Below are 25,072 nucleotides of genomic sequence, written 5' to 3' on the forward strand. Positions count from 1 at the left end.
AAAAAATGATATTAAACCATTTGTAGAAGGCCCTTTCTTGTTCCAGCACGACTGCTGGTCAAGCTTTACCATTGGAGTGGATGCTGTTATAACCGGTGTTCAGAGGGGGGGTTGATATAATTGCTTGACCTGGCTTACATTCGGCATTCTAATTCATCTCAAATGTGTATAGTGGGTCCCTCACACCATACTTTTACAAATTATACAAATTGAATTTCTTAATTAAGTTTACTTTGTACAATGAAGTCTGTCATGCTCAAACTGGAAAGGAGATTCCCTAACCTGTTGGCACAAAACACGCAACTCTTTGAAATATCAAGTATTTATATTTCTGGTGCTAATGGTTTTAGTGTAAACTATTATTGTACTACATCCACCATACTTTACAAACCCAAATTTATTATTAGACTGCCAGATAGTGTGAAAGATTTATTGGATAATGTGTTTTCACTGGTACAGAGTCTAATGGTGCTATGCTTTACACCTCTTGTGCATGGCTGAAATCATTTTTGGAGGCAGTTTGGAACAGCTGGATGTTCATGCAGTGCTTGCTTTGTCACTTCTGTGGCTTCATGACTGAACTGTTGAGGCTTCTAGATGATTCCACCTAACAATAACAGTGCTGAAATGGGTGGCTCTAGCACAGCAGGCATGTGATGTACCGAGTAGTTGGAAGGGTCTGAGCTTGTCAGTATGACCCAAACTGCTGCCAGTGTTTGTCTATAGAGATCGCATGACTCGATGCTTGGTTCGTCTATCCGGATCTCTAATGACGGGTTAGAAGCAGCTTTTAATGAATCTCTTTTTCTGATTAAAACAGAAACAAGTCTTCATAAACATTCTGTGCCGGTTCCACTCGCATTTTATAAATAGATTTAATAGGTGTTTGTTTTCATAGTTGGCGCCGTGCTGCCCATGTGTTGACGATTTCCTGAATGAGATTAAAAGCGGATCTGAGGAAAGTGAAACTATTGATCCGTCAAACGACAAAACAAATCCACTTTAAGACCTACTTCATTAGCAGTGATTCGTAAGCACATTAAAGAAGGTAAACGAGCATGACGCTGTACATTCTGGTATTACATAAACAAAACACTTTTAGTCATCTCAAAACCCTCTGCAGTTCTTTCCCGTGGAAACATGTGTCCTAATTCAGCTTTTCTGTTTCACAAACAACAGAAGGAGAAAAATGAGGCAGGAAAACAGACGAGGCTTCACTTAATCTTGCTGTTTGTTTCATTTCTCACTGATTACTTTGTTGTCAGATGTAATTTCCTAATTACACAGAAAGTAATTAATGAATGTTAAGTGATTTTCTGTGACGACGAAGCCCAGCTGCTTTAAATCAGCAAACAGCAGTGATATCAGAAAAAAACACACAAACACAATCATGAGAAACAGATGAACGAATGAAAAAAATCAGCTGTGAGGATCAGGATGTTTTGATTGAAGCTACAGGTCCTTAAAAAAAGTATTTTGCCTAATAGACTTTAATTATTTCAGATTCCAGAATCCTTTTCTTAGTGATTATTTTATTTATTAAATGGAAAAAAGTTTTCCAACAGCAACTGGCCCTGTGTGAAAAAGTAATTGCCCCTTAAGTTAATCAGCCACCAAAGTCAAGGAAGCTTCATCTCCATGGGCTGAAGCTGACGTACAGAAAATTCAGCTTCTGTTTTATTGTTTTTGCTGAAATTTTAAGGTGCTTCTGCAGATGGAGCTTTTTATACATCAGCCACTCCATAGTTAGGTAAAGCATGCAGGAGTGTGAACAGTGGCACACATGTTCCAGCAGACCTCGTTTTTGGGTTAGTGCAGGTACACTAGCCCTATTTTTATGGACTCTGAGAAATCAAGCAATAATAATCTGTAATGAGATAATAGGAAACCAGCAATGACGCTGTAGAACTTTCCACACCTCTAAATAAATCCTGTTAGTTGCTGCATGTAGATTTTTGACTCTGAACTTTTTTCTTTGTAAACATAACTCATAAAATAGTTAGAATAGTAGAATAAAATAGTAGAATTTTTTTTTTTCACAAAGTATGTGTTTCTATTGTTCAGTTACAGAAAAGAACAGTGTTATTTACAGTACACTATATGTGCATCTTTTGGTGATTCAGGGATGTAAAATATTTCGAGCCTTAAGAAAAGGTTAAGAATACCTGCAGAGGAAGTTTAACTATCAACAGATTCGATAGACGGGGTGTAATAATATCAGCCCTGATGTTAATCTCCCCTAGGAGTAGATATTTTAGGTTTGTTAATGATAAGGATAATGATACTGTGTGTGTTTATCTTAGATTAGGCGGCTGTTATAAGATTAATAACCCCACGGTCTTCTTTCAAACGATGGCAAGTCCCGACAAAGCCCTGGAGTCTAATGAAAAGCTTCTTGTGTGTGAGTTCGTTTAGTCTGATAAATGAGTGATGGTGGATCAGAAGCGAAAAGCCTTTCAGCAGGACTACTAAAGAAGTTTTGTTTTTTTCTTTAACTAAGGCTTCCGCCATGCCGATGAAACGTGAAGCAGGAGAGGTGGCAGCCAAAATGTACAGATTTGAGAAAATGCTTCCTTCTTTCTGGGATTAAGAAACACAAAATTCTGTGCATGTTGTTGACACCTTTAAAGGGAAAAAAGATTCAATTCTTTTACGTTCTGGTATTTAATATACTTTCAGCACAAATCTTTACAACTCCAAATCAGAAAAAAGTTAGGACAGTATTGAAAATGCAAATAAAAAAGCAGTGTCTCTTACTTTAACATTGACCTTTATTTCATCGCAAACAGTAAAAATCCGAGATATGTCATGTTTGGGATGGTAAAGCATTTACCACTTTTTACTGTTGTTATGCCTTTTCATAACTTTTAAAAGATGTTTTTGTGCCGAGGAAGTGATGAAGAGTGTAAGTGTTTTCTTGTCCCATTCTTCCTACAAATAGGACAAACTGTTTTCCAATTTTCTACACATTTCCTCTGGCAGGCCAGTTAAGTACCCATACCCTCTTCTTTGGCAGTCATGCCTTTGTAACAAGCACAGTGTGTGGTTTTACATTGTCTTGTTAAAAAATACATGGACGTCCCTGGAAAAGATGACATCTTGAAGGCAGCATATGTTGCTCTAAGATCTCAGTGTACTTTTTGCAATAATGCTGCCTTCACAGAAGTGTAAATTACTTTTGCCAAGGGCACTGACACAGCCCCATACCATAGCAGACCCTGGCTTTAGGACTTGTTGCTGATAACAGTCTGGATTATCCTTTGATGTTGTGACACTTTGATGTCCAGTAGTGCCTGCAGTACCGCAGTTCCATATCATGATGCTTCCACCACCATGCTTCACTGTAGGTTTGGTGTTCTTGGGATCAAATTTGTAGCGAAGTTTTTTTTCTCCAAACCTGAGCAGCTGAATTATTACCAGAGATTCTATTTTGTTTTATTTGTGTTTGATTTGATTGGAATGAGTGCTTGTGTGTAAGTGTTTAGCCCTGTTAGCATCTCTAATGCTCAATATTAGCTGAGAAGTTAAGCGTGGGCTAGGAACGGAGATGACTGCATATGCTACACTTAATAGCTGATTGTTCTCTGTGAAAGCAGCTTATCCTGCAACTCTTTTCTAGTGACCCCTGGCTTCTTTTTGACCTTCTTTAAAATGTTTAAAGAGTTTTGATTTGAGCGCTTGTCATTCAGTCAAACTAAATATGATCTTTATGACAGAGTGGCTGTTTTTTATTTCATTGAGAAAAAATGCAGTTAAGAAAAGCGGTAGATCTTTCAGAACCTGCCGCTTCATGCAGCAGTCATAATTATTATTTGAAAAGTGTCTGTATGAAGCTTCTGGGCGTAATTACAGCACATTCTCTCCGCTCGTTCTGCTACACTGCCCATGTTTACCCTGGTTACCATTAATATGTGCATTTCGCAAACCATATTAGCTTTTTTCATGCTATCATGCATTTGACAGGTTGATTTAGCCATGGACTCCACTGAGACATTTGTAGAAAAGGCAGGGCACCACCTCTCCACCCTTATAGTGTTTTTATTGTATCACTGTAAACACTGATGCACACAGACCACACAGCAAGATCCCCGGGGGCAAGATTCCCAAAAACTGGAGCAAGAATCTCAAGTCAGAAATAGAGAGCAGATCTAATATTTCAGCTCTCTTAACCTTAACCAGCTGTTACTTATGCTTAGGTTTGTCAGAATTGGACTGGTAAAGTTTAACCAGATTTGCTGAATTTTTAGTACCATCCTTACATTCTTTAACAGGGTTAAGGTCAGAACTTTAGGAAGGCCTTTCCAAAGCCAGCTTTGATGTAATTTTTGGTCATTACCCTGCTGGAACACAGAGTTACACCCACAATGAAAGAATTTTATTTATTCTGTCCACTTTCTGCAATGCCAAACAACAGTTGAGTATAGTACAACCACCACCCACCATGCATGACAGTATGTACAATGGGCACAAGGCAGGAATACCCTGGACAGGGCACAAATCCATCGCAAGGCTTTGGTTCCCCACCGCCCACAGACATGGCCCATCATGTCTTTGTAGACACCCAGCCTGCCGATAACACAGTGGCGGGCTGGCGCAATAGACCATTTTATAGTCATAAAATCAATGAGCAAAAATAAAGGGTTATAGTGAGGTGGTGATGTATGGTGAGGCTAGTAAAAAAATACACTACACTGTATTCTACACTATACCACATATTCTACACCGAGTTTACAAACACTAAAAAGTGTAAAATATCATCCGCCACATTTACAGATTTTATCATTCAAGAAAGATTTTTATTTTAAATTAGCATAACTGTTTTTTTCCACAGGATTCTGTTTCCTAGTTTACTTCCAGTTACTCTTCTCACTTCCTGCTTCCTTTTCTTACAGGTTTTCCTCTCAGGAGGGGCGTGATGGTCCGAACAAGGCACACGTTTGAATCCTGCCTCGTCTCGCTGCTGTTGGTGAGTCTTGTCTGGGGTCTTGCTTAATGTTCCGCCTCCCGATACAAATCAGCCAATCTCTGTTCAGACTCTCGCCGACCGTATAAAATGTGGAATATTTTATTTCTGTTTTACAAACGTTAGAGAGACACAGAAGGTAGTGTTGATTCTGCACAACTCCACCAACCCTGATTCAATTCCCACCTTTGGTAACAATTTATGAGTGGAGTTTAGCAGTAGCAGTCTCCTCATGTCTGTAACACATCAAAATATGGCTGATAGGTGGATTGGGACCATATTAAGGGTGTTGGACCGGTGCATTTTAACTGACTTACACCTTGGGGCTGCTTAAAGTAGGCAATCCACCTACTGGCATATTAATGGGAGCTGGAAGAAAACCAAGACTGAACCTTCTATAGGCAAGGACCAAAGCCAGGTCTCTAGAGGTCTGCAGCACCAACACTGCCCACAGCGATGAATGATTCATTTGTGTAATTACTAATAATATTTATAGTAATGATCCTGGTTTCTGTAGCAGCTTCGTTCTCACAATTAATGCCTGATTCTAGCAAAAAACAATAATTAAATCTGTTTTATTTGTATTGAAATACCTCCTCCCTTGCTACTGTCCCCGCTGGCGCTCACTGGCGTTTTTCCCAGAATGGAATTTCTCTATACTCCAATCACTTAATGACAGCTTCTTAATTCCTCAATCCACAAAAGGCTTCAGGATTAGGAGCCGTCAGCATAATCCTGATTATTACAGAATAATTACTGTCAAAAATCCTTCCATTACACAAACAGAGCGAGCAAACAAGCGAGAGAGAGATCCTGAAGGTCACTTCTCTAGCCACGAGAATCCAATAACCTAAAGGTTTACTGGCACAAAGTACAAAAAAAGACTGCAAAGAGTGATTAGCACTAGCCTCTATACATTTTATAGTGTTTGCTTGGTGCTAGCGGCCCTGTTGACTGGTCAGGCATCCACACAGACAAGATCAGACATGTCTTGAGGGAAAGATGGTCAAACGGTTTCCTAATTGCTTCTGCAATTGTGGCCTCTTGGCTGCACAAGGCGCTGACATAAAAAATAATGATACTTCTCTCTGTCAGACTCCATCGTTGGCAGGTAAAAAGGAGTGGTCTGCGACACACACACACATGAATAAATGAAAGCATGTCTGATAAGATTTTTGTGTGTGTTTTAGGCCTCTAGTGTTTATCGTCTAAACGCTGAATACTCCAGCTGTGGAGAAAATGAATTCTACAACCACAGCAGCAGCAGCTGTCGGCCATGCCCACAGTGCCAACCAGGAAAAGAACCATACATGGTAACACATACACACCATTTACACACCTAACAGTGAGTGCAACTACAGCACACAATAATAATAATAATAATAATAATAATACAAATATTGACTGAGCAGCACACTGGTACAGCAGTTACAGCGACATAGGTTTTAAACCTCTGGGTTTTAACCTTGTTTCCAGTCTGTGAGAAGCTTTGGCATGTTCTGCCATGTGGGTTTAGGCTCTTTGCACCTTTCAAAAATATACAGAAGGCGGTCATTCTACCCTCTATCCATTCTCCATCAATCTTCCATCCATCCTCTATCCATCCTCCATCCATTTTCCATCAGTTCTCCATCAATCCTCCATCCATTCTCCATCAATGCTCCATCCATCCTCTATCCATTTTCCATCCATCCTCCATCCATTTTCCATCAATCTATCCATTCTTCATTCATTCTCCATCAATCTATCCATTCTTCATTCATTCTCCATCAATTTATCCATTCACCATCCATTCTTCATCATTCTCCATCTATTCTTCGTCAATCTATCCATTCTCCATCCATTTTCCATCAATCTATCCATTCTCCATCCATTCTCCATCAATCTATTAATTCTTCATTCATTCTCCATCCATTCTCCATCAATCTATCCATTCTCCATCCATCTATTAATTCTTCATTCATTCTCCATCCATTCTCCATCAATCTATCCATTCTCCATCCATTCCCCATACATTCTCTATTCATCCTCCTTTGTTTATTCCTTTCGTCTCTTTCGTAACTCAGTCGTCTGTAATTAATATTCCAGGTCTGTAACTGGTGCCATCTTTGATCTATCACGTTTAACACTTTCATAACAAGATCAAAAAGTTCCCTTGATCCTTAAAGAGCTTCTGAAGGATCTGTGAGAGCCACATCAGAGCTCAGACTTCTCACTTCATTACATCTTATGATCAGTCAGAAAGATTTCAAACAACAACTTTATAAACTTTTTAAAAGTAATTACAGAGCTTATTAATCATATTAATGATTATTATTATTTGTAAATTATACGTTTTATTATTTATTTTTAACTTTTATTACTTATGTATTATAAAAACAAACAAGTTATTATTAATATATTTATAATAAATATTTGTTTCCATTTCTCTCTTTGTGTGTGTGTGTGGGTGTGTGTAGAACTGTGGATATGGTGTTAAAGATGAGGACTATAACTGTGTGCCGTGCCCACCAGGGAAATTCTCCAGGGGTAAATATGAAATTTGCCGTCGTCATAAAGACTGTGATGCTCTGTACAGAGCGACAGTGCTGATATCAGGGACTAAAGAGAGCGACGCAGAGTGTGGACCCTGTTTACCTGGGTGAGTAACTACCATACACACACACCATTATACTCTCACACACTACATACATACACAATCATACACTAAATAAATACATACATACACACCATATACACTCACACACTACAGACACACACAAACATTCACTACATACACACTATATATACACTATACTCCTTCAGAATATGCAGAATATGTAGCTGGTTGCAGTTAGCGGGGTTTGAAAAACTGTGTGAATCAGTCGTGTGTGTTTAGTGTATGAATGTGTTCATAGCTGTTGTGTGGATCTCCAGTACATCTAGTACATTTAGTCGGAATACAGAACTGATTATTGCATGATCTTCTCTTCATCTCATACAGGTACTACATTTTGGAAAATCGTCCCAGAAACATCTATGGCATGGTGTGTCATTCCTGTCAGAACTCTCCACGAAACACCAAAGAGTGTAAGATGAATTTCAATTATTTATTTATTATTTAAGATAAATAAATAAATAAAGATACAAAAAAGGGTAACAGATCTCAGCACCACTAATTCAATGATTCCCCTTTAGCTGATAGTAAAATGTCACAGCGTCTTTAGTAATCACTGGTTGGAAATTTTAAGGTACAGAAAAGTAAAAGTAAAAAAATTGATTTATTTTGGTAAAGATGTTTTGGAACTTTGCTCCACTGACAGAAATGGTTCAGCTCCTAAACCAATGCTCATTGTTTCCTTAAACAAACCCCAATACCAGTGCTGTAAATGGAAAAAAAGTATCAGGTTCTTGAACTGGCTCCCTTATGTTATTTGGTACCGTGACTAAAGCTAGCGACTGAGCGTGAGCCGAACATTGCTGAGGTTGGGCTCACAACATAAAGAAACCGCTGCCTGGATGAGGGGGATTAGTAAAAGGACAGAGGAGCAGTTTTTTGGCAGGTGACTTACTGTGGCTTCGATACTGTGATGCATTTCTGCAACAGTTCTTTCATAAGTTGTGGATTGGAAAGAAATTAAAGGCAAAAAATAAGGTGACCACATAATTTATTGGTTTTGATTTCAAAGTAACTTTGAACTTTAAAGTTAATACTTTAAAATATGATTAATGACAGTAACATAAAAGTTTAACAAGTTTATATACACTTTAAAGGGACGTGCCTTTCATGTATTCGAATTTCATTGATTTTTTTCTCCCTGATTGAATGATTGAAACAGACATTTATTTTTCTATTTCATGCTTTTACATAAAAAAAATATTGTTTGTTTTCTGAAAATATGTCAAAATCTGCTGGGGTGAAAATGTAAACACAGCAACCAAATGTTTGGTCTAAGCTGCTTCTGAAAGCCATCAGCTCCTGGTAAAACCCTGATGGGATATTTTTGTTTCCCCAAATGTGTTGTTCTTTGGGACAGACTTGCACTTCTGTGGAGTTCACATATTCTCATTAGGGTTGAGGTCAGGACTTTGACAAGGTCACTTTAGAAAAGCCAAAATTAGCCTAAAAACCATACTTCTGGTCATCTGAGCACTAAACTCCTTTAGAAGAATGTGTATGTGATCTGTTGAGCTTTAAGTGCTGATTTTATAGCAAGAGCTTATTTTTTGCTTGACAGCCTATAACCACACAGTGACGTAAGGCTCACTTCTAAAATTGCTCTGAATAACATTTTTAGCTTGAAAATCTGGACTTTCAGTGTAATACTTGTTGTAAAGTCTAATGGGTGTAATTAAACAGTCCTATTTATATGGGCAGCTGAAGTAAGTCATAATCAGTAGAAATGAAGAGGTCATGCTACAAAGTCTAGTGCATTATAAACCTTCATATACCTCCAAACTAATCATCTAAGTTGCTGTTTGTATATTTTCATCCTGGCAGATTTTTCCAGTAAAGCCACAATAAAGTGTGTTCAAATTTGTTTGGTGTTTAATCATTTAATCACAGGAAAAAAGAATCTGGTGAAATTCCAAGACTGCTATGATTTACACATCCCATGCATGTGTATGTAAACTTTTGACTGGATGTCATCTTTACACCCTCCTGGATGTTTTTCAGGTAGAAACAAGGCCAGTGGGTTTTTACTTTTTAATTGCAGACCTCAATCAAACACTTAAAAGTCTGAAACCATGCAGACGAAAACAGGAAGGTAAAGACGAGTCTGCGCTTGTCAGTTAATCTGCAAATTATGCTCGCTCACAGCGGCGCTTGTATCTGCTAATTAAGAAATATGAAGTTTCAAGGGTGTAAAAAAGATCAAGAACCTGTTTATGCTTGCAGAAAAAAAGTGTTTACCTCCTGCTGTCCACTTTTAAACAGCCCTGAGTTTTAAACTCATTAGGCTTAGATTTACATTGAATTTTATTGTAAATGTAAGGTATTATTATTTATCCTTAATGAATTAAACGTATGCAAAATAACTTTTACTATTTATTTATTTTTCTATGTTTTTCTGAATTATTCCCCCAATATTGTCATGTTCAGTTCCCAATTTTTAATTGGCTGCCAGTTGCACAATCCCCATTCTGTTCATGAATAGTCGAATCACCACACACCCTCTACAACACTTGTCCAATCTACGGTTGCGTCTAATCACTGAAGTGCTTTGCTTTTTAGAATCTATTTAAAGAATCTGCTGTTATTTGGCATGTTAGGGCTGATGCTAATCAGTACAGAAATGCTAACCCAACAGGCTTTCATAAAGACATTCTGATGCTAGACAGATCAATAATGAGTAATAATGAGCGACCCGAGGGTTCAAAACTATTAAGCACAATTACTGTCTGACTTTAATCTGGTGCCAAAACAACAATCACTTTTCCACTTAGCAATTAGCAAATCACTGATTTCCCACCAAACATCAGTGTCAATCAAGGCTTTCATTCAAAAACCTCCAGACAAAAGGGGCCGCAGGTACCAGCAGGTCGGATTTGCTTTGAATTAATTGCTAAATAAAAATAAGTCCTGAGGCACCGCTAACCACCAAAGCTTAATAAAATCAACCAACATAATGACCTCAGTGTTAGCAGAGATTTTCTTCTTCATACATACCATTCTTTTTTTTTTTTCTTTTTTTTTGTCTATTTCAGGCATCAGTTTCTAGGTCATTAATTCACTTTATTTAAAAAAAATAAGAATAATGATGAAATATGAGCTTTAATGGACAAACGGCAGTACAGACAATAACACATGACAAACATCAGATACTGACTAAATATTGGAAGGACTTGGTGGACTTAGCAGAACATCCCACAAAGCAAAACAAAGCTATTCTCCCACTGTAGGGGTCAAGAATTCAGACCTGTACCATTCTCTTGGTGTATAGACCCACTGTGTTAGGGAGACTTTATTACAGGGGGAGAATCAGAAATACCAACATTGGGGAAAAACTGCGTTTGGGTCTTTGCTTGCATTTTGGTATAATTGTGTATATTGTTGAAACCCGGCAATATACGATTTTAGGAGTTTGGGATGCAAAAATGACCACAATATTGTTTTTTCTTCCATGGATCTACTGATAATGTGTTGATGTGAAGGTGGGATGATAATGATGATATTGTGGATTTTTTTCAGGTATGCAAACAGTTTCATCAAAACTTGGATCTGGAGTATCGTCCACCAGCACCACCACGTTTCCTCATGCAGAGAAAGGTATGACGTGTAGAAAACTGCATTAGCATTTCCTGGAGGATCCACACACAATGAAAGAAAGAAAAAAGACTGCAGTCATGTGCCAGTGTGCCAGGGGCAGTTGTAGCCTAGTGGTTAAGGTAGAAAGCAGAAGGTTGCTGGTTCAAACCCCACCTCTGCCAGGTTGCCACTGTTGGGCCCTTGAGCAAGGCCCTTAACCCTCAATTGCTTAGCCTTAGACTGTAAGTCGCTTTGGATAAAAGCATCTGCTAAATTCCATAAATGTAAATGCCAGATTTGGGCACCTATGATTTATTATGCTGAAGTGGAAGTTGAAAAAGTAAATGCCCCCTGCAAGCAATCTCAACTTTAATGCACAGATACTTTATATTTGTAAAATGTTTGGACACTACTTACACTAGATTGACAAAAGTATTGGGACACCCATTCTAATTAGTGAATTAAGGTTCTTTAGTCACAACAATTAATACTCCACACATAATAATTCTGTATTACTAACTTAAACCTAAACATAACCATCTTTTTTATCATGGCAGATCCAACAGGACAGGGTCACCTAGCAACAGCGCTCATCATTGCTATGTCAACCATCTTCATCATGGCCATCGCTATAGTAATGATCATCATGTTCTACATTCTAAAAGCCAAGCCAAATGGTCAAGGTAAGGCAGTACTCCGGCCATGAAGAGTAGAACAACTTTTGTAGCCTGAACATTCGTTCTTATATTCATGTAGTCATTCATCTTTAGTAGCTGTTTAATGTGTGTATAAACTGTTCAGGATGCCAGTCTACTGCAGGAGTACTTTAGTATTGTTTTACTAAGCCACACCAAGGTGCAATATCTGTAGCCAATTCACCTGCTGCATGTTGTTGGGAAAGTGGAAAGAAACTAAACCACATGTGTAACTAGATAAAGGGATCAAACCAGGATTGATGTTGGAATTAGGATTGAGGTTGAAATTAGGTTGGGATTCTGGTTGAGATAAGGGTTGACATTAAGATTAGAGTTGAGGTTAAGATCAGGGTTGAGGTGTATATAAGGATTGAAGTTAATATGAGGCTTAAGGTTGAAATTAGAGTTGAGGTTAAGGTGAGGGTTGAGATGAGGTGTTAGTATATTAGGACTAAACTGGATCTTTTGTAAGTGGCATCAGCAGCTCTTTGTGTCTGTTGATGTATTATATTGGTTCACTTTTATTAAATATCTTTGAAATGTACATGAGAGGCTGTTTGTTTCTAACTAAGTGATCACATATGGTGGTCCTGCATCTCCAGAAGCTTCTGAAGGTCGACACACACTCAACAAAATCAGACTGGTTTATATCACTCTAATTTCTATCAGCAATAAATGAAAGCAGGAGTGACTTTGGCAATGTTTTTATATTATGAATATTTTCTATATTTATTTATTATGCACTGTTTTTTTCCCAGCATGCTGTGCGAGTCAGCTTGTAAAAACCATAGAGGCTCCAACAAACAAGCAGGAGGAGAAGAAAGAGGTTCAAGGTGAGAACAACATAATTACCAGGCCTACTACATTCACACTAATTATCTTCAGGGACCACCTGAGTAGGGTTTACAATAAACACTATAGGGCCATTATACACTAATTCACTCACACACTCACTCATTTACTTACACACTCACTCAATCACACATTTACTAATTTACTCACTCACTCATTCACTTACACACTCACTCAATTACTCACACACACATTTACTCATTCACTCACTCATTTATTCACTCACTCATTTACTTACACATTCACTCAATCGTTTATTCACTCACTCTCACTCATTCACTCACACATACACTCACTAATTTACTCACACACTCACTCATTCACTCACTCACACACACTCACCCAAACTAAATTCTCATGCTTATCAAATAGGACATTCAACAAGCTTATGGTCACATGTGTATTGAATATGAGGAGATAATATGAAAAAAAACACAATGAAACCCCTTCAAATATGTAACCTACATTAGAAATTCACCTCACACTATAACAATATCATATTGTTTAAGAACCTAAATCTCATTAGATTTATTATTATTTTCTTGAGTTTCTTAATTTTAAGTAACTATACTGAGTTGTTTGTTCAGACTGTATGTAGAAGCCTAAATATGAGCTACAGTGGTAAAACATGAAATGAAAAATGAGGGTGAGCTGTGTAACCAGCACACGCCTGATATCAGCAGAGTTTTCCTTACTGTTTTCTTTACTGTTTTAATCAATGCAGTTATATGTTAATTCAGATTTGTAGCCATATATTTCTCATTTCATTTATGTTGTTAATTTTTTTTTTTTTTTTTAGAAAATGTTGCTATATTTACAGAGAAGGATGAGTTTAAACCTCCACCTCCTCCAAAAACTGTGAAAAGGTAAGCAAAAAAAGTTTCCAGGAAATACTTACATATAGTTCTAAATATAGCATTAATGAATAAAAGAGAAAGTGCATCTTGTTCTAACCCCTTAATACCTTTTTTTGTCTTTTCAACACTTCAACACTTCTTAATCCACCGCAGTTAAATCAACAAAGCTTTAGCTGTGAGAACTGAGCTCATTCAGGTTCCTCTGCATCCTTTTGGACTGGAAACATAATGTTGTTCAAAGTAGTTTGATGAAAATGTAGCTCAAGGCAAAAGAGAAGCTAATTTTTACTCAGAACAAGACAAACGTAAGCTGAGCATTTTGCTTCAAACCTTTTTTCCCGACGTCTGGTGGAGGGTTACAATCCTCTCTGACACAGCGGTAATTATACTCATTAAGCCCACTTCATTCTCAGTCATCTTCAAACTATGTTAATTAGCATTATAGCTACTGTTATGGATACAGACAGTCACGCAGTCCTGACATGGATTTTAAGATGTAAATAAAACACAAGGTCTCAAATTATTTAACATGTTGAAACTTAAGTCTCTGTAAAATAGCTAAAAAAATTCACTTCAAATAAATGTTTAAAAAAATATTTTAATATCATTTTTACTTTTTATTTCATTTATTTGTTGGGATTTTTTGGGGTTGGTGGTCCAATTTTGTGTTTAGTTTCCCATTACAGTTTCTTTTCTCTTGCCACGGTGAGCAACATCACGCAATCACACACCCTCTCCAACATGAGTGACGTCACTGACTCCCTCTTGTGTACAGAGCCACGCTAAACCTAGCTATTCCATGAATCATTCACTGGCCCGACCAGCCAGCAGTGAAACCCTATTGACCTCCCTCCCATAGGCCTGGTCAGGTTGATAGCACAGATGAGACTGGAACTCTTGAGCTTGAGGTCCCAGCGGTGGGGTGGTGAGCTAGCACATTAGACTGCCACAAGCATAAGCTATTCTATTTTGTTTGAATTTATTATGAATTGAGTCATTTGAGTTGTGGGGTAAACTAGGGCTAAATAAATGAAGAATATTGGAATGCATATGCAACTCATGAGACCTGTGATATATTTTAGTCAATAAGCTTGTGTAAAGTAAATTATCATGACTGTATATTTCTGCAAATGAAAAACCTCCTCTGTTACACTAGATTTATTTGATAGTGAAATATGGGGTCATAAAAACTCACTAAAAGCCATACATGAATAATCAGAATAATTAGTAATGTGTTTCTGTAGACAGGAGACACTTGAATTAAAGGATTCTGATTCATATGAACGCCACTTTGTATTTTAAATTCCTACAATTTAACTATGTTTAAAAGATGTGGTTTTCTGTAGAGCTGCTTAGGAACCAACCTGGAATCTCTGTTTTTTGCAGGTGGTTTCAAATATACATGTTTTTACACCTGTCAGAAACCCTTACTTTCACTGTACAGTTTATTTTTAGGAGCTGATTTTATTTTAGTTTGCTGAAATGTATTATTTACAGTTTAATGAAATTTTGAAATCTGTGGTTTGTAACTTTTAGCAAACAGAATAAATCAAAGGAGAAGAAAATTTATGTCCATATAAGCTGCAGCTGAGCTTTAAACAGAATAAACTCACCAGCACAGACTCATACTGTGGCTAAGCGACTAATGCCAACCCATGTGCTAATGCTAATGGATGCCAAACCCTGACTTAGGTATCAAGTTTCTGTGAAACAATGATGTTCTGTTAGCGTCTCTGAGTCGCTTTTGTTGACAAAAAGCTTTTCTGGCCTGGAATGAAGGCCAGCATTATGATTTTTGTCTTAAATTAGCCTAGCAACATGCTAGATAGAGTTTAGGCTCAAAAACAGATTGTTAAAAATTGCTTTAAAAATGCACAACTAAAATTTGTCCAATGAATAAGAAATAAGGATGAAACAGAAGCTTCAAAGAACTTCTAATGATCTTTAAAAACCTAAATGAAGGTGAAGACAGCAAATCCTACTGCACACACATACACTTAACTATTCTTAGGAAAGGTTTATGATGCAGAGCTTTCAAAGAATCAAAAGAAAATAAGTCAAAAATGTGGGACAGTTAGATCATGTTCTGATTTATACAGACAGACTGATGTCACTGGTCCAGTGTGGTGATCTGTAAGGTCCTGGGTTCAGACATTGGTTCAAAACTTGCCTATGATCCAGTCTATTTTCACCTTAATCAAAGACATGCAGAAGGTGGATTGGTTGCTGTAAATTATTTTGCTATATAAGTGAATGTGAATGTAAGGGTGTGTTGTATTGTGATGAACTGTAGTGGTAACCTAAAGCTTACAACGATTGATCATCAATCAGTAAAAAAAAGTCAGAATTCAGCTTTGAACGTTCTGTCTCCTCAGTGAAAACGATGCATCATCAGAGAACGAGCAGCTGTTGAGTCGAAGCATCGACAGTGACGAGGAAGCAGCACAGGAAAAACAGGAAGTGACTGATCTGTGTCTTTTATCACTCGTTATCCCACGAGATACAGTCTGCTCAAACAACCACACCAACAACAACTGCACAATCAACAACTGCACCAACAACAACAACTGCACCAACAGCAGCAAAACAGTGGGGGTGAGTGGAATAAAACATTAAAGTAGTCTGTTCAGATCTGATGAAGTGAACTGAATCTGAGTTACAAAAATTATAATCAAACTGAAGCAAACTGTAAACTGAAGAAAGCAGCTTTTATGTTTACATTCCTCAATGCAGTCGGTTTAGATTTAATTACACTAAATTAATTTTGATCAAGATATAAATTGCTCGGCAGCAAATCCCGAACCAAAGGTGCTCAGGCGGTACAAGAGCCCTTCCTGTACCAGCATGACAAAGCAAGCTTTACATCCACCAGGCATAACATTATGAACACTGACAGGTGAAGTGTATAACACTGATTATCTCTTCATCACGGCACCTGTTAGTGGGTGGGATATATTAGGCAGCAAGTGAACATTTTATCCTCAAAGTTGATGTGTTAAAAGCAGGAAAATGGGCGAGCGTGAGGATTTGAGTTTGAAAAGGGCTAAATTGTGATGGCATCTCCAAAACTTCAGCTCTTGTGGGGTGTTCCCGGTCTGCAGTGATCAGTATCTATCAAAAGTGGTCCAAGGAAGAAACAGTGGTAAACCAGTGACAGGGTCATGGGTGGCCAAGGCTCACTGATGCATGTGGGGAGTGAAGGCTGGCCCGTGTGGTCCGATCCAACAGACGAGCTACTGTAGCTCAAATTGCTGAAGAAGTTAATGCTGGTTCTGATAGAAAGGTGTCAGAATACACAGAGCATCACAGTTTGTTGCATATGGGGCAGCAAAAGGGGGACCAACACAGTATTAGAAAGGTGGTCATAATGTTATGATCAGTGTATAAAGACATGAAGAAAACCTTGGTTTAAAGAAACTCCCGACCTCAGCCCCACTGAACAGCTTTGGGATGAACTGGAACATGAGTTGTGGCTTTCTTGACCAACACCAGTGCACAGCCATACAAATCCTTTACTGACTGAATGGGCTGAAATTTCTACAGACATACTTCAAAGCCTTGTGAGAAGCTTAATCAGAAAAGTGGCTATTTAAAGTATTTATAACATTTGAAAAGTGACTTATTACTAGGGTAATCATAAAAAGCTAATTCAAGAATAACAATCATTTCCAAGCTGTTACTGGTCAAAGATAAAAGCACCTTCAGTAATTTAACACACATTACTAAAGCGAACACTTCAGATCATCAATCTTTGGAGATTTTTTTTTATTTTTATCAACTCTGAATCTGATCAGTAATTCCTAAATATTTAAATAAATCATTGTTTAGATCTGAATGATCTATGAGTGAGGGCAGTTATCATCAGTTCACAGCAAATTACAGAAATTAACATTCAGATTTGATTGTTCAAGATTAATTTGAGTATTTTTAGCTCAATGACATTTGGTCTGAACGTTAATTAATCAAAAGATCAAAAGACTTTCACTGTGCAAAATCCACTGCTGTGATCTCATAGCTGAACATACGATGTGATGTTGGTTCAGATTACACACACTCACACGCTGTGGTTCTTACGTGTTCTCTTTGTGTTTTTCTTGCCACAGATTCACAGTCGGCGGAAAAAAATCCTGGATTTGTACACCAAAGCCTGCAATGTTACAGAGGGTGAGTAGCAACTTCTGGATACTAATACTGAAACACCCAAGTCACTGAGTAGATATACACAGATTTACGAGGCGGTTGATTGATGATTTAGGTTGGGGTAGGATGTTTTGTGGGTATGTAATTATTGTTCTCTAATAATAAATTGCAAACATCAATAAAAACAATGTTAAAATATTAACGATCCCTGTTCCCCACCCTCGTCCCCACTCACCCACACAAATGTGCATCGCAAGGCCTATTCTGTAGCACTGGTGCATGTGAGGGTGAGGGATCTATTACATGTTGAGATGTTAGATGGTTGTTGAGATGTTAGATGTTTGTTGAGATGTTAGATGGTAGTTCCTCATAGTTGAAATCAGTATAAGGTCCTGGGGGACTGTGATAAGGACACAATCGTTATGGCCAAACGCCTGGGTTAAAGTTTTTCCCAAACAGCAAAAAGTGTCACAGACAGCCGTGGTGAGTGTCCACAAACAGTGGTCTGAGGAGGGACGAGCCAGAAGACATTTAGAATATGGTGACTTGTACAGACCAACACAAGATCTACTTTGAATCAAATTTCAACCTTCAGTCGAACATCCAGAGCACCTACAAAGTGCACACAGGCATCAGAACCAGACCCTGGAGCAACAGAAGTAGGTTGACTGGTCAGAAGAATCCATTGCATTGTTTACCCTTGGAAGGGATAAAACCAGGATGCACTGTAGGACAGTCCAGCTCACAACGTACAGAAGTTGAGGGAGCTTTTGTTAACATTGTGGTACCAGATATGACAGAAATCCTTCAGATGTCTTGTAAATGTCTGGAGGTAAGAGTTGTTCAGACAGCATATTAGGCAGGTAGTTTACATGTGTTGGCGTATCGGTGTATATTAGATTGAATCTGATTGTGTTTCGTACAGTTAGCAAACAAATAAAACATAAACTGCATTAAACATAATTATTGATTAGAAAGCTATATGTGAAGGATTTAATTACTTATGTTTTATATTTCTGTTGTTCATAAACTACCAAAAATAGAAGGTTATAAATTTCCACACATTTTTCTTAAGGAAACGAATGAAACAAGTCCATTTTAACGTGTTTGTTTTAAGTAAGTAATAAAAGTGTGGTTTTTGTGGCTTAGTTTTCGAAAAGCGTACAAATGGAGAAAGTGAATGCCGCTTTGACGACATCTGTCCCGCATCTTGCATCTTGAAGGCATTAAGCCTGAGCAAACAGGGCAGGACTTTCCCCAAGGGGATCAATCTGTGGGTGGGTTTTTTTTATTTCTTGATGTTTCGACAGTGAAATGAATGCCACCTGCAGAGACTGGCACTATTCATATGTATCACTGACCACTGGGGAATTTAGGCTAATGCATTCCAGCCAGAAAGTCAAACCCATTTTTAACGTCGCCCATGACTGATATTAAAACCTCATTGGTTTTTAGGCAACATCTTCACTGGAGGAAACTTGAAAGAACTGAAAGAAAACCCAAGTCAGGCTCTGAAGTGATTCATCAACCAAGCAAATTCAGGATAATTTACTCCTGCATTTAGTACCCCATGCAACTAAGTCGTCTTCTATAATGATTCATACTATTGCAGAATGGAGACTTCAGACATTATCCTTTCAAAATAAATTGCTAGTCCTGTGATGGATTTGTGCTGGAACAGGATACATTTTAAGCATCTGAGGCTTAAGGGCCTTCTTCCAGGGCCCAGTGCTGGCAGCTTGGCTGTGGTGAGGCTTGAATCCCTGAACCTACAAATCCATAAGCCTCAGCTGGACTCAAGCCATGTAGCAGTATGCTCCACAGAATGAAACAACAGATCCCCTTACTAGATCAAGCATTTAGGCCTGTACCATTTTCTTGGTGTATGACAGTATTACCTAAATAACTGAGCCACCACTCACACAAGAACACTCTATTGGGAGCTTTGGTAGCATGAAGTACATTGTGTTTAGCCATTTCTGCCCCTTTTGCATGTATCCCTGCTTGATTTGTGAAGATGTATGAACATAGGTCATTTAAATGCCACTTAAAGTTTTTTGAACAAAATGTAATTGAATCATGTTAGCATTTTTCTATAGTTTTATACAGCAACATGATTCCATTAGAGGTTCACCAAGTCTCCACATGTACAATGAGACGCCACCTCAGTGCCAAAAAAGCTGTTTGGAAGGCGTGGCAGAGGAATGCATTTCCTATAATCTAACCACAAGCAAAAGTGATTGGAGTTTGCTAGATGTTGGCAACAAGGTACAATGTTTAGGGTAGCCAACTGCTCTGATTTTCCACTGTTAATTTCTGTTTGTTTGTATGTCCCCTGTACAGGTCAGAGTCCCGTGGAGTTGCCCTTCGACTGCCTGGAGCGAACAAGCCGCATGTTGAGCACCACCTACAGTGCAGAGAAGGCGTTAGTCAGGACGTGGCGTCACCTGGCTGAGAGTTTCGGACTAAAGCGTGATGAAATCGGAGGGATGACCGATGGCATGCAACTGTTTGACCGAATCAGCACAGCTGGATACAGCATCCCGGACCTGCTAGCAAGACTCGTCCAGATCGAGAGGTTGGACGTGGTGGAAGCGCTATGCTTCGATATTCTTGGAGCACCCACTTCTGGCCAACAGCTAATCATTTCTTCCCGTTGTGCCAGTGTTTGAGGGGACAGAAATTTCAAAACAAAACAGAAATGAAGAACGGGGACAAAACAGGTAGCTCTTTAGGCTCCGATTCTCAAGAACAGTAATTTATTACATTTATATACAATCTTTATAAAGCAGCACAAAAAAATAACAAAAGCAGAAACACTTGTGAGTGTGGAAATGTTAAGCGCCCCCTTTTGGCCAAAATCTGGTCATTTCTTTAGTGTATGAGAGGACTACATTTCTTTAAATGAAGCCACAATGAAGAATCACAAAACCTGCTCCAATAGGTGCAGCACAAAATATTATACAGATACAATGTCACACGCCTTGTCCATCACAGAACCAGAAAAAAGTAGCCCCCTTTTGGAGAGCAGCTACCAGTGTCCTCACCACATTCTAGTGTTTGCAAGAACAGAAAAATGGAGCAGTAATGAAGAATAATCAGCAACAAGGTGGACAAAACAATAATGCATGTTCTCTCTGAGCACCCCCATTTCAGCTGAACTCTGAGGAATCTGTGTGCAGCCCATAAAAATGTGTCAGAAACGAGTGAATGTATGACTTTGGTGTAAAGAGGCTGTGATTTCCAGCACCTTGTAAGCTGTAGCACCTCGTAAGGACCAGGCTATAAAGTGAGTGACCTGTGAGAGGAAACAGGAAACAGCAGAAAAGGAGGGAAAATTTTGATAATAAGCTTTTTAGCACAACTCTGGACTTCAAACTGATCATTTCATCTGAATCTGAGTAAACATGGTGTTTTAGTTCCTCATAAGAAAAGAACATTTTTTATGATTTATTTGTGTGTTTATTTTTTGCAAGCTGTTGGGAAAGTGAAATAAAGCAGAGCTTTTGGAGGAAGAAAAGGAGCCATAGGCATCTGGTTAGCATCAGTTTGTACAGACCCGCTCGACTTACCTCATTATCATAGTACAGCATTAAGCACGGACAAAAGGCATCGTATCAAATCTGAGTGTATATATAACTTATTACTGTACATAAGCATCATAATAAAACTATTAATAAAGAATTATTATTCACATCATTATTCAGAGTGTATTATTTATCCATCACACAGGTAATGTTCTGATATTTTTCTATTTATTTATGCATTTTCTCTTTTTTTCCCCTGATTTAGCATAGTCAAATTGTCTTCTGTTGTTGGGGATCCTGATTGCGTTCGGGGAGGGTATATTCAATAAAGGTTTCTTAACTTGCCCTACACTGACTATAATTGTAACAGATTTCCAGAATTTTTTCACAAAATTATGTACAGTGGGTGGTAAAAGACCTAAGTGATTTGCAATGTTGCATTGCGAATTTTTACTAAATGACAATTCTTTTATAAAGTTTGGCACAATATGGTGAGCCACGCTCATCCTTGCTTATAAACAGTGATCCTTTGGTGAATCCTTCTTTTTTATCCAAAATTTTAAGAAGTCGATCCTAACCCTGAAGCATATTGTGTATAATGTAGCGGTGAAAAGTTGAAATGACTGTAATAAGCTGTCATTCTCATAGTTGAGTAGATTAGCAGTCCTGCTTCAACAGCTCAAAAATCTGCCAACTCTACTTTGAGAGCCTCAAGCAAGACTAAATCTTACTGTTCGAGTTCTGATTTGCCCTCTTCTGTTCCGTCTCAAGCTTTCACTGATTCATGTTGCCAGAGGGATTGTTTCTACTTACATTACCCTTACAGTGTGTGTGCGCGTGTGTATGATGGTAATTACTCGAGAAAGCTACATTTTTTTGCATCTCTTGTAGCATCACTTCCAAAAAATACAAGGACAACATACCGATAAAAAAGATGCCATTCTGATGCACGTCTGACAAACACTGGGAACTGACTAAAGAGACATTAAAAACCATTTTCTTTGGCCCAGAAAGTCAACAACTCAGCCAAGCAGTGATTTAAAACAAAAGCATCGATGTCATCGGGTGGCCCAGAGTCCTGATGTTCTTAATGCAATAAACTAGGAAGACCTCACAATTTCCATACACCACCCACTGCTCCCTAACATAGAAGTTCGTCAAAATGAACCAACAGAGACATTTTTCTTTCTTTTGTGTTTAGATTGTACCTTTCTTTCTGCAGTCGCAGACCATTTGTTTTCACCTGCCAGAGTCTGACCAAAAGCAGTATAGTGTATGGATAATCACACACTGCTCACCACTATTCACCATCTCTGTGCAGCGCCAGGCTGCAATTGCAGCAGCAATGAACACCATTCAACCTTGCCTTCCTTAGACACATATAATTTCCAACAGGAAATAATTCAAGACTTTAAGTCTCAAACACTATCTGATACGCACATCAAGGTAGCTGAGTACCAGAGCAGAGCACCCAGGGTAGAAACCTTGCTGCTGCTGTGTTGTATCTGTCCACACATGGCTTTGAGTCCCATTCTGCAATAATAATAATCCTGTTTATAGTGCGTAAGTGCCGGAGACTTTTCCCACTGCCCTGTCACAGACTGATTTATTTATGTTCATTACTTTGGCTCGTTAAACTTTCGGAAATGTGCTTTCTGCTCGGCTGTTAAAAACTGTTTTATGGTGGTTACGCATGGTTAGAAATGTAAAATTAAGCTTGTTATACGAGACCAAATCCGTTTTCAAGACAAACACCATGTGGTTAAAAACCCTGGACTAAATGATGCACTTACAAAACTTTTTTCTAAAATAAAGAACAAAATTCAAAACTCCACAGACCCTGCCGCCAGGTAAAGAGTTCGTAAAATTAAATCTCTTAAGATCTGTAGGTTCCATATAAACAGGTGCTGCTTTAAAGCTTCACATTTCATGTTTGATCTTATCAGGCTTGTATTTTATATACATGTAAAGTGTTGCAGAAAGGTTTTTCTGGATCAAAATAATTTTCATTTTAAATATTTTATCATTCAGTGCTAAATGTGAAGACATCATCTAATGCAAAGGTTTGTACATCCCTGGTCAAATATTATGTATAATTTTATTTTAAGTAGGAATTAAAAAGGTAAAGACACCGTTTTCTGCATTTCTGCACATTTTATTGCATTTACTGTTTATTTACTACATTTAGCAAGTATAAGTGTTTAAACCTATTTAATATTTCATGTTTTATTTATTTACTTGTTCTCTGCAGAGGTGACATAAACTTATTTCTCAACAATACATACGGTAGAATTTGACCAGAGGTGTCCACAAACTTTAGCAAAACTTGTTTTTAGGAGGTTTCAGGAGGTCTTGCCAGGCAGGATTGTAATTAACTATTATACTTTAGAAACAAACAATAAATAAATATATACAAATTAATTTAAAAAAAAAATTTCATTTAACTCTGCTGCTGCTCATCTTTTTCCTTTTAAATCAGCAAAACTCAGATGTTTATTTCTTATGATTTTAATATGAATTATTGATTAATTATTCATCAACTTTAACTTCTGCAGTATATAATGAGGTTGTTGATAGCAGAAGACTCTAACGTAAACCATGCCAAAGCTCATGCAATCATTACAAATTAGGTTTAAAATCTCTTAATATATTTTATTGCAATTACAACTTCCAACATTCTATTATAAATGTTACATTTTATCTTTTGTCTGATTAGATTTTGTTTGGATTTCTCCCCTTTAATCCCCTAATTTAGTCATTTCCAAATCCCAATCGAACATATTTGGGATGAACTAAAATGCAAATTTATGCCCAGTTCCAACTGCACGCTATCCTGTGGTTGTTTTTATTGACATGTGACACACTGTTCCTAAGTGCTCATGCTGAACTTGGTTAACCATTTTGACCAGGGACCAAGTATACAAAAGCAGGCTGTGTGGGTAAAGCAAGAAACAGTGCAGACTGCTGATTGGTGAAATAGAATCATCACTGGAGTGAGAGATTACAAGTCCCATATCTAAAACCTAACTAGTCCACAACAACTGCAGCATCTGGAGAACACCCTCACTGCCTCACCTTCAGTGACTCCGCTTACTTTCACCAGTACCCTTATACAATTGGAAATGGACAGTAGCACATCAGGTACGATACAGCTAGTTCTGTATTTGGATGCAAACTGTATTGTACTGTAGTGAAAAATAGGCTTGGGAGCCAGACCTCACAGACCAGCAGTACCTGACTTAACTAATGCTAAAGCTTGTCGCTGACTGGACGTTCATCCCCACGATCATGATACAAATTCTAAAGGAAAGATTTTCAGAAGAGTAAAGGATGTTATAGAAACAAATGGCCACCAACCGCACGCTAGCGCAGCAGAATCCGAGGCAGACAGTGATAAAAAGCAAACACAGAAAGCAAATAAGCCAGTTGATGAACGGATGACCTCACTGAAAAACACTGTCCAGTTTCTATAAACACCTGGCCTGCATGAACAGCAGCTGCACTCCGTTTAGAGCTCCTTCAAACCCATTACTGGAACAAATCATGGATTGGTGACATAATGTTTAGATTTAGGAGACCAGTAAGATACCAAGTGGGTAATAAATATTTCATTCCGTCACAAACAATTGAATCGAGTAAAAACCAAGCCGACAGAAGGAAGCTCTCTGTAAACCACTGGTTTATAAACACTGGCCAGTAATGTAAACATGAGCAGGCTTCTTTCGTCCACACGAAATGAAGTGTCATTTTAAATTAGCGTAAAAATAACCAAATCACCAGATTAGTAAGAACATGCTGAGAAAGTACGA

General features: G+C 38.0%; 1 protein-coding gene across 1 annotated transcript; it reads left to right on the plus strand.

The window, feature by feature from the left end:
• The first annotated feature begins 2,352 nt into the window (after nt 1–2,352).
• Nucleotides 2,353–20,566, plus strand: edar (ectodysplasin A receptor). The gene is made up of 12 exons (XM_063005692.1): nt 2,353–2,401; nt 4,893–4,966; nt 6,154–6,276; nt 7,423–7,604; nt 7,947–8,032; nt 11,136–11,213; nt 11,750–11,875; nt 12,646–12,720; nt 13,539–13,605; nt 15,972–16,191; nt 17,700–17,760; nt 20,080–20,566. Exons 1-12 carry the CDS (start codon nt 2,353–2,355, stop codon nt 20,406–20,408), a joined length of 1,470 nt encoding a protein of 489 aa, XP_062861762.1. The 3' UTR covers nt 20,409–20,566.
• Nucleotides 20,567–25,072: the final 4,506 nt, after the last annotated feature.

The sequence above is a fragment of the Trichomycterus rosablanca genome, chromosome 12 (genome assembly GCF_030014385.1).
Source record: "Trichomycterus rosablanca isolate fTriRos1 chromosome 12, fTriRos1.hap1, whole genome shotgun sequence".
Classification (NCBI taxonomy): Eukaryota; Metazoa; Chordata; class Actinopteri; order Siluriformes; family Trichomycteridae; genus Trichomycterus; species Trichomycterus rosablanca.

Coding starts and splice junctions, on each gene's coding strand:
- edar (XM_063005692.1), top strand. CDS start 2,353: ATGGCAAGTCCCGACAAAGCCCTGGAGTCTAATGAAAAGCTTCTTGTG. Junction 8,033..11,135: donor TCCACGAAACACCAAAGAGT/GTAAGATGAATT, acceptor GATTTTTTTCAG/GTATGCAAACAGTTTCATCA. Junction 16,192..17,699: donor ACAGCAGCAAAACAGTGGGG/GTGAGTGGAATA, acceptor TTCTTGCCACAG/ATTCACAGTCGGCGGAAAAA.